At 34.7% G+C, this 11489-nt stretch overlaps 1 protein-coding gene across 1 annotated transcript in view; it reads left to right on the top strand.

Annotated features, from left to right (window-relative positions):
* Positions 1-2318, top strand: part of LOC106463222 (protein SON-like) — a 4040-nt gene extending 1722 nt beyond the window's left edge. Inside the window, exon 2 of the mRNA XM_022390664.1 lies at positions 1351-2318. Within this exon, the coding sequence (XP_022246372.1) occupies positions 1351-1846 (496 nt within the window). The 3' untranslated portion in view covers positions 1847-2318. The remainder of the gene's footprint in view (positions 1-1350) is intronic.
* The last annotated feature ends 9171 nt before the right edge of the window (positions 2319-11489 follow it).

Raw genomic sequence — 11489 nt, 5'->3', positions numbered from 1 at the left:
GCCAGGCGCCCTCTTTTTTAGTATATAAGCCCGGCAAATAAAGCCAGCGAGGGGGAGATATGCAGATAGATTGAAGAAATAGATAGATAATTGAGTCAAGCGAACAGTAGGGGTAAGTAAAATGTTTGAATAACTGTGATTTATAGCGTGTGTTATAAAGGTTGTTAAGTTTAAAGTGACTATGGAAATTCTGTGTATTACAAAGTTGTATCGAGAAAGAATAAACTAGTTTTAATTAAGAAGGGACTTGTATCGCTGAAGCCACTCGGAAAGAATTTATATCGGAAATAATCAAACAAGCAGATACGCAACATTATAAAATTAAGTTATGTTCTTAAACAAAGTATGGGTATTAAATCATGTTCCTTTGTTAAACAAAATGTAGATATTAAAACATCAAGCCCTTTCAGCCGTGGGGGCGTTATAATGTGACGGTCAATCCCATTATTCGTTGGTAAAAGAGTAGCCCAAGAGTTGGCGGTGGGTGGTGATGACTAGCTGCCTTTTCTCTAGTCTTACACTGCTAAATTAGGGACGGTTAGCGCAGATAACCCTCGTGTAGCTTTGCGCGAAATTAAAAAACAAACAAACAATTGCAGCATCGTGGGGAGTTTTTTTTTTTTCTTTTTTGCACTGTGTAATTAGATGGTCGTCCTCACAACTCATGTGGGAGAGACTTGCATGCTGTAGATACATGGCCGTGACTTTAACAATTGAAACACTGCGTGAATCGAGCGAACAAAGTCAGTAGACAAAGATAAATCTGCACAGATGACGATCTAAGCCTAAAAAACATCGGTAATATTTACAGTTGAAAATTGTTTAATTTTCATGAGAAATCTGGCTCAAAGTGGCACCAAATTGCTCCAGTGTGAAAACAATTGGACTTGTGCAAGCTGACGGTGATTCTGGCTCTGAACCTAAATTATTTCACGATGATATTGAGCGTAATATGTCTGAAAAAAAAAGTACACGCCTTAAGGGTTGATACCTAAATTTTGTTTAAGATAGTAATGTGGTTAAAAAACATATGCTTCCTTTAAGAGAATAAATTCGATTAATGTTTCAACTTTCTTCCATAAAGGAACATTTTTTAATATTAAAACTGTGTTTAGGAAGGAACAGTGTTTTGATATCTTATCTTCGATTAACAATGGACCATGATTTAATATGCAAACTTTGTTTAAGAAATTACTATTGCGCTTTAAAACTATTTTAATAGCAATCTTCCTGACATATTCTTAGGATTGTCATCATTATTCAGAATTAAACTATTTCTATTACTCAGATATAATCCACACTGCAGTTCTGTTGTTACTACGATATTTTAGTCGATTCCTTATATTTCAGAATGGAGAATCTAGTGAGAGGAAGAAGAATAGAGAATCTAGTGAGAAGAAGAAGTATGGAGAATCCAGTGAGAAGAAGTATGGAGAATCTGGTGAGAAGAAGAAGTATGGAGAATCTGGTGAGAAGAAGAAGTATGGAGAATCCAGTGAGAAGAAGTATGGAGAATCTGGTGAGAAGAAGAAGTATGGAGAATCTGGTGAGAAGAAGAAGTATGGAGAATCTGGTGAGAAGAAGAAGCATGGAGAATCCAGTGAGAAGAAGTATGGAGAATCTGGTGAGAAGAAGAAGTATGGAGAATCCAGTGAGAAGAAGAAGTATGGAGAATCCAGTGAGAAGAGGAAGAATGGAAAATCCAGTGAGAAGAAGAAGCATGGAGAATCCAGTGAGAAGAAGTATGGAGAATCTGGTTAGAAGAAGAAGTATGGAGAATCTGGTGAGAAGAAGAAGTAAATGTTTTTCGTTTGTGTTTTGTAACATAATATGTTATTTCAACTAGACACTTATGACCCTTGTCTACCTTTGATCTGTACTAAACTAACAGAGCAGACTACATAATTATGTCAATGAATGTCGATCTGTAGGTACCTTAACAGAGTAGAGTATATAACTATGTCAATGAATACAGATCTGTAATTACACTAACAGAGTAGAGTATATAACTATGTCAATGAATACAGATCTGTAATTACACTAACAGAGTAGACTACATAATTATGTCAATAAATGTAGACCAGTAGGTAATTTAACAGAGTAGACTACATAATTATGTCAATGAATGTAGATCTCTAGGTACAATAACAGAGTAGACTATATTATTATGTCAATGAATGTAGATCTGTAACTACACTAAAAGAGTAGGCTACATAATTATGTCAAGGAACGAAGATCTGTAGGTACATTAACAGAGTAGACTACATAATTATGTCAATGAATATAGGCCTATATTTACATTAACAGATTAGACTACATAATAATGTCAATGAACGTAGATCTGTAATTACAATAACAGAGTAGACTACATAATTATGTCAATGAATGTAGATATGTAATTATACTAACAGAGTAGACTACATAATTATGTAAATGAATGTAGATATGTAATTATACTAACAGAGTAGACTACATAATTATGTAAATGAATGTAGATATGTAATTATACTAACAGAGTAGACTACATAATTATTTCAATGAATTTAGATCTGTAGGTACACTAACAGAGTAGACTACATAATTATGTCAATGAATGTAAATCTGTAGGTACATTAACAGAGTAGACTATATTATTATGTCAATGAATGTAGATCTGTAACTACCCTAACAGAGTAGACTATATTATTATGTTAATGAATGTAGATCTGTAACTACACTAACAGAGTAGACAACATAATTATGTCAATTAATGTAGATCTGTATGTACATTAACAGAGTAGACTACATAATTATGTCAATGAATGTAGATGTGTAACTACACTAACAGAGTAGAGTAGACTATATTATTATGTCAATGAACGTAGATCTGTAATTACAATAACAGTGTAGACTACATAATTATGTCAACGAACGTAGATCTGTAATTATACTAACAGAATAGACTACATACTAATGTCAATGAATGTAGATCTGTTACTACTCTAACAGAGTAGACTATATTATTATGTCAATGAAAGTAGATCTGTAACTACACTAACAGAGTAGACTACATAATTATGTCAATGAATACAGATCTGTAATTACACTAACAGAGTGGACTACATAATTATGTCAATAAACGTAGATCTGTAGTTACACTAACAGAGTAGACTACATAAGTAGGTCAATGATTTCATACTAAACGCTTGTTTCAATAAAAAGATATTATTTGTAAATATGTGCCAGTCTCATCTTTCACTATAAAAAAAAAGACACTGTAAAATTGTAACTACATAGTATTTATAACAATACGGAGTTTTTAATTTTGAGCTTAAAAACATCATAAGAGAAGAAAGCCTTTATCAGCCTATCCGCAATCGGTCAAACTCTTGGACACGTGACAAATCTAAGAACAAACTTGGTCTCTTGCATCACTTTCGCTAAAGTCATACTTTTTGTGTTAAGACGAAAAACAGAATAGGCGGCAGAACCTGGAGGGGGGGGGACACTGGGGGTACATTTCCCCTCAAGTTTTGACCATAGCAAAATGCTTTTTGAATTGGGAATAGAGATTGGTGTATAATTATCATGGTAAGTCGTTTATTTGTATGCAATGGTCACGGTTTACATAACAAATAATGTACCCCCAATCGTCGGTGTCCGCCCCACAATTAAGATTTGTTCCGTCCTCTATGAATAAAAACATTATTTCATACAGTTTTTTTCGATGAATAGTATAGACACAGAAATTAGTAGAATAAAGTTTTTTTTTATTATTTGAATGTCTACATTAATATAAGTTATTTAAGGTGGGTAAATAACACTTCAAATATCATACACATAGACTGCAACTTATCAATACGAGATGGTCGGTCCAGTTATTAACCTGTTCTTGTTCAAGATTACTGATGACGTTTGATTCCTGATATTGGTGTAACTCAGTGACATGTGGAAAATCTCCGAAAAGACCGGACCCTTCACTTCTTTGACAGCTACGATTTGTCATTATACAAACCTGTCATGGCCTGGTGTTAGGGTGCAAGACTTGCAAACTGTTGGTCGCAGGTTCAAATCCCCGTCACCGAACATGTTCGTCCTTTCAGCCGTGGGTTGTTATAATGTGATGGTCAATCCGTTGGTAAAGGAGTAGCCGATTGGTTTACAGTTAGTACTGGAATCTGTCCAGGATTTACATGTTTAATCAGGTTCATCATATTCACTAAATGAGGATTATGTCTCAAGAAGAGAAGTAAACCCATAATCACAAGAGGATGGAGGATTGATTATAGACTGATCTCATAAACTGGTCAAGACATGTAATAAGATTTATTCAAGCTTTCCTTCTGCGCGAGCTGACACAGACGAATCAACTACATGTGGTAATAGTCCATCAGATTACAGTCAGGGACGAGAGGTTCCTCAAAGGGAAGAAGTTTGGGGTTGTCATTGGGCAGCGCAGCAGGTGGAAAATGAATGTAGTTATCTCGTGGTCCGATAGTCATAGATCTGGGTGTGTCAATTGCAATGATTGTCTAAACGTGATATCTGGAAATTCCACTATTATTATAAGTCATATGTTGTGTCAAAGATAAAGATGCTCCATAAAAAGAGATTGAATAGAGATCATGATCAATTATGCCCAGATTTCTTGTAGAAAACAATTCATTTCTGAGTGTCGTAGGACACACTACACCATATTTTTCAGAGAGCTATGTGGGTCGATTGGCTTCATCAGTAGACAGCAGAGGAGCTCTATGATAGGATACAGACAGTCCTTTTTGAAACAGTATTTTTTTATTTTGCTGAGAATCAAGATACCAAGATTACAGGCAACAATGTTTCCAAAAGAAAAACACGTTACGTTTCTCTATTTGAGTCCTTCTGAATTATTTTCACAGAAATATAGACAATTAATTGAGTTAAGAACACATCAACTCTGCTGTAACTTTTATTAGTTTGAGACTGGTTGTTTCTCCAGTCACCATTTGCGCCAATGCCGACAGGGATTCCCATGTGGGTTCTTGCGCACGAGCTGAGGCGCAAGTATCAGCGTTAGTGCATCTGAGCCTGAACTTCTTTCACAAGCATATAACTGAGCACCACTGGTAGCAAGAGAGTTAATTAATATATATCATAGTTAAAAATAGCAACGTGTATAACATAGTTACTCAAATAGAGAAAAGTCACTGAAAATAACATAATTAGCGTTGGGGGTGTACGTTGAAACACCACTTTTTAGACGAAACAGCTTATTTCCAAGTATATTTGAAATCAGTAAATCTGAAACATGCTTATAATAAATTTCATTCTTTATTATAGAGGTTAGCGTTATTTTCTTCTATCTATATCACTAAAATAATATTTATAAGGTACAATTTAAACGCCGAAAGCTGGAAGTATTGGGAACCATTAGGCCTAAGATTTATTCTATTTTTGCTTTTCGGCATTACTACGAAATACATTAAAGACTTCGGTAAGCTTGTCAGTAATCGAGGGTCGATACACTTATCTTAAGAAATTCTTTCAATATCACATGAAGAAGATGTGAATTACAAATTCGTGTCCGATTCAATTTTTTTTTCTTTTTTCTCTGACGCATGCCATTATTGTATTATAATAAATGTTTCGAAATAGAATGTTTGGTTTTGTTATACCCCTAGTGTGTAAGAATGTATGGACATAAGCCTAATTAAGTACAATTAAGAAAGAAAGACTGCCAAACTTTAAAAAATATATGATTTTACAAAATCTTTTTTCGGCAAGTAAAATTTTAGTCACAAAACTAATAACTCTGTTATAAAAAACAAACAAAAAAAACATCTTACTTACATACGCATACACAGAGGCAGTTGAGTGTGTGTGCGCGCGCGCGGGTGCAGCTGTATATATGTATGAATTATATAATTAATTTATCATAATAAAACTGTTTGAAAAATGTTTAACACACAGGGACCCGAACCCTAAAGGCGCCCCCTATTTAAATATTTTTGTATACACCCCTGCATATTTAACAATAATGAGATTTTTCATCCAAACTACCATATTTAATAACTTTATCTTTACACTTTAAGTTTAATATGTTCTGGTGACTACCAAATAAACCACATTTGTAGTTTAGACTACAAATGATAAAAAATATCTCAACCAAATCAATATCTTTTTTATGTTTGGGTTAAGAACACTTGTCTCATCTTTATTGGTCTAGCTGTATGAATATCAAAATAATTGATTTTTTTTTCTTGTTTCACAGGGATACAAACAAATTTAAATCCAAAATTTGCTCCTTTTTTGTAGCGCTTGCAAACAAACGATGACCGTGATCCGCATTTCCGTGAAGCGGTCGATAATTCGAGTAAAGTAGGACTATAAAACGTCCAGTTATGTGGTATCGTCAAAATTGGAGTTATCGCGTTATGTGTCGACTCTAGATAGTTTGAAATGTAATAGAAGTATGTAGAGCTGTGATCGGCAGATTAGAAAATATCGTTAAAAAGTAGCAGCACTCAGCAAAAATATGAAAGGATTTACTGCAGATGTTAAAAACAACAAAACAAAACATGTATTTATTACTTTTCATTACAATTTGGGCCTTCGTTAGGCTTAGCTAGTTAATATGAAACTGAAAGTATTGTTGGAACGAATCACTCACGACCTGAATAAAGCGAATATTCTTTTATTCTCACAGTATTTTGAGAACACTTTATTAATTTATTTTTCTTTCGTATTATTTTTATATTAATAATCTTTATAAAGTTACAGTTTGTTTTTTTTATTATTTTTATGGTTATCTAGACTGACTTAGTTTCCTATAATTTTTATTGTTATTTAGCGACAACAATACATATGGAATGTCCCATTGTTTGTATAGGGCTAAGGTCTCATTCTCCATACTCATTCAGTTGATTACAAAACAACGTACAATTAAAGCGTTACATTAGTAACGTTTTAATTGTAAACAAAAATGGGGCTTTTACTTTATACATCAAGCTCCATTACATCAGAAAACTTCAGGCCGGTAGTCGACGTAGTTCTATTGTTGATACGAGAGCCAGTCAGGGGATATCAAAGTGCGCCTATTGGCGGGTAGCCAAGCGAGTGTACCATCAACTGGCGCCTGGAACCGGAGGCACATCAGTCTCATTCGAATTAAAACGAAATCAGACGAAGCAAGAAGCGACTTGCCGGCGCCCACACTGCATCGCTCGACAAGCACAGCTCTATTTAATTCTGCGAGAAGCGGGACAGCCTATCTCCTTCACATAGGAGAAGACAAATTACCGTCTTCCTCTGGAGTGCGAGATAGGCAGATCGAACTCATGCTGTGATTGTGAAGATAGTATACTATAAATAAACATCACAACTCTGAATGAATGTATTAGCGAACACGGATAACCCAAGGAAAGAATAAACTAAAGAAGCCTCTCAGACTCAGGACGTCTGATGCATCATCTTGGCTGAAGATATTTATCAGAGTTTGGTTACAATCTTTCCTCTAAGTACATGGATATACCACTTTTGTTGTAACAATCACATAGCTTTACTTACGCGACACTTTATAACACAAAAACCTACTTCTGATGATTATTACTGAATAAATTTGAGTACAAAGCTCTTGCCCCCCAGTGGCACAGCGGGATGTCTGCGGACTTACAACGCTAGAAACCGGATTTCGACACCCGTGGTGGGCAGAGCACAGATAGCCCATCGTGTAGCTTTGTGCTTAACTTCAAACATAGCTCTTGACTAGCTCATACGTTTAATAACGCATTCACTTGTCTGTAACATGGCGAATGAAATGTTAGAGCTTCATCCCACGTAAACCAAGAACCTAACAACGAATAAGATAACTAAACTTAGAAATGCTGTGAACGTGAAATAAAACTTACAAGTTGAACCACAAATTTGGTAGATGGTCATTATAATATTCTCGCGCAGTTATATATTTATTAGTATAAATCGTGTATGAATTATGCTTATTTTACGAAGAAACATTACTACAGAGCTATTATGTGACGTAACAACCTCTGGTAGAGGTTTTTTTGGCGTTTTCTTATGTATTGGTTGCGTGGTTGAATAATGCGAGGCCGGGTGGAGGGGGGGTCAAGTGAAAGTGAGAAGCCACGAGGGACAAGCTACGGTGATTTATTATTGGCTGAATGAACATATTTCTAATTAAAATAATTATATTCAAAAAATGCTAATTTCTCAAGCTAAAAGTATTCATAATAAGAGAGATGAAACAGAAGTGTTTCAGTCAACATATTTTTGTGTACCATACAAATGTTTTGAAGATATGTTTGAAATTATGTTCAATATACAATGAACGTGTATTAGTTATACAGCTGAGTTACTGAATTGTGTATAAACTAAAATAAATACCTTTTCTAATTCTATTTCCCCCCTACTATCGTGATTTTTTTCAAAGACAGCTAGCATCTTTAGTCATAGAGTTTTCGATTCATTAAAATTGATACCTTTCATGAAGACTAGTTTCTCGGATAAAAATCTGAATTTCACTGCAGAAATGAATACAAATATATGGTATTGGAAATAATTAATGAAACAGTGAGAAAAAAGGGAATAATAGGCAAATGCTAAGAAAATGACACCATTTTTATCATGTGAAGATGAACTGCATCAGAGCACGTGTTGATAATTTACAGAGTGATTTATTGTCATCCAAGTAATCAAAGCGCCACACCAGTATAAAGCCTGTAAAAGCACAGTCAGTTAACTATGCCCAGTAGTAGTAGTAGTAGTGTAATTCCATTCATGGCTCCATGGACTGAGATACAGCATAACAAGCGTGTAGCAATAGAAATTTTAGCTGCCCAAGAACACCTCATGCGAAACATTGTGGCTAAACTCTATGTTTCAGTAGAAGCAAGATTGAAGAGAGAACATGAAACTGGCAATGTTTGTAAGAGATGTGATCATCGTAGAAAACTAAAACTCTTCAAAAGTGATGACAATTATCTCAGGGCATGTACTCTACAAAACAAACGATAGTCGACTACAGATCTTACCAGTTCCTTTCTTGTAGAACAGTAAGATACCAACTGTTTGTTTGTTTGAAGTTAAGCACAAAGCTACACAATGGGCTATCTGTGCTCTGCCCACCACGGGTATCGAAACCCGGTTTTTAGCGTTGTAAGTCCGCAGACATACCGCTGGGGGGGCAGTAAGATACACATTAGGATGTGGGGGGGGGGGCTTAATGTCTTAATAGACTTGTAGCTACTCAGAAACCACTGCTGAGAAGAGGTAACTAAACTAAAAGGTTGAAATAGGCGTCGGACCACAAATAGTAGAATGAGAATATCTAAACAGATAGGTCAGAGATTCCTGGATTTCAAGTTCAGCTTCTGAACTACTGATCAGAGGGAAAGCAGCCACCTAGAAGCGCACGCCGCTACAAGGATTCTCTCCGGCTTTGAACCAGATAACAGGATTAACTGTAACTCTTATAATTCATCCATAGCTGAAATTGCGGAAGATTTTCAGCGACATCGCTGTGTGAAATTTCAGCCCTTTGTTTCGAGCCCGTTACATTAATCATTTAGCCACGTCTGATCCACTACTGCATCAGGAACCGAATTTTTTTTTCTTTTCTATCATCTACAATGAGAGAAACAGTGACAAAAGTATAACTTTATGAAAACAGCCCCCCCCCAACTCACCCCTAGTGGCTCAGCGGAAAGTCTATGGGTATACGCCGCTACAAATCGGGTTTCGATACTCATGGTGGGTACTGCACAGATAGCCCACTGTGTTCCTTTGTGTTTTACAAAAAACAAACAAACTTACTTATGAGAACAGAAAACGTCCGGCATGGCCAGGTAGTTAGGGCACTCGACTCTCAATCTGTGGGGGCGGATTCGAATCCCCGTCACACCAAACATGCTTATAGATTTTAGATCCTTTATAGTAATAGCTTCCTTTATTCTTAACTCATTCTTCAGATTTTAGATAGTTTATAGTAATAGCTTCCATTATTCTTAACTCATTCTTCAGTTTGTGGTGAGCAAGAATTAAGGGTAAAGGAAGCTATTATCATCAAATATGTAAAAACAAAAACAAAAAAAACTTCGCTTTACAAAACGGAACACGTTAAAAAAGTTCCTCTTCAGCTATAGTGCCTGGTGGTTAGGACACTCGACTCGTAATCTGTGGGTCACGGGTAAGAATCTCACCACCGAATATTCTCGTGGGGATATTATAATCTGACGATGGTCAATCTCAATATTCGTTGGTAAAGAGTTGGCGGTGGATGGTGTTGACTAGCTGCTTTTCCTCTAGTCTATCATTTTAAAATTAGAGATGACTAGCCCACGAGTAGCTTCCCACGAAATTAAACAAATAAACTAAAATATAGGGACTTCCATGAAATTTTATTCAATAAAGATATGATAGGTTCACTATATTGTCTAAAACAGAGATAGTAATAGCTTCCTTTATTCTTAACTTATTCTTCAGATTTTAGATACTTCATAGTAATAGCTTCCTTTATTCTTAACCGATTTTTAAACTATCTAAAATCTGAAGAATGAGTTAAGAACAGAGGAAGCTATTACTATAAAGGATCTAAAAATCAGTTAAGAATAAAGGAAGCTATTACTATAAAGTATCTAAAATCTGAAGAATGCGTTAAGAATAAAGGAAGCTATTACTATAAAGTATCTAAAATCTGAAAAATCGGTTAAGAATAAAGGAAGCTATTACTATGAAGTATCTAAAATCTGAAGAATGAGTTAAGAATAAAGGAAGCTATTATTATAAAGTATCTAAAATCTGAAGAATAAGTTAAGAATAGAGGAAGCTATGACTATAAAGGATCTAAAATCTGAAAAATCGGTTAAGAATAAAGGAAGCTATTACTATGAAGTATCTAAAATCTGAAGAATGAGTTATGAACAGAGGAAGCTATTACTATAAAGGATCTGAAATCTAAAAAATCGGTTAAGAATAAAGGAAGCTAGTACTATGAAGTATCTAAAATCTGAAGAATGAGTTAAGAATAGAGGAAGCTATTACTATGAAGTATCTAAAATCTGAAGAATGAGTTAAGAATATAGGAAGCTGTTACTATAAAGGATCTAAAATCTAAAGAATGAGTTAAGAATAAAGGAAGCTATTACTATAAAGTATCTAAAATCTGAAGAATGAGTTAAGAATAAAGGAAGCTATTACTATAAAGTATCTAAAATCTGAAGAATAAGTTAAGAATAAAGGAAGCTATTACTATGAAGTATCTAAAATCTGAAGAATGAGTTAAGAATAAAGGTGGCTATTACTATAAACTATCTAAAATCTGAAGAATGAGTTAAGAACAGAGGAAGCTATTACTATAAAGGATCTAAAATCTAAAGAATGAGTTAAGAATAAAGGAAGCTATTACTATAAAGTATCTAAAATCTGAAGAATGAGTTAAGAATAAAGGAAGCTATTACTATGAAGTATCTAAAATCTGAAGAATGAGTTAAGAATAAAGGTGGCTATTACTATAAACT

Source organism: Limulus polyphemus, unplaced genomic scaffold (genome assembly GCF_000517525.1).
Source record: "Limulus polyphemus unplaced genomic scaffold, Limulus_polyphemus-2.1.2 Scaffold1351, whole genome shotgun sequence".
Lineage (NCBI taxonomy): Eukaryota > Metazoa > Arthropoda > Merostomata > Xiphosura > Limulidae > Limulus > Limulus polyphemus.
Note: the sequence above shows the minus strand (reverse complement) of the source record. Positions and strands in the feature narration are given on the sequence as shown.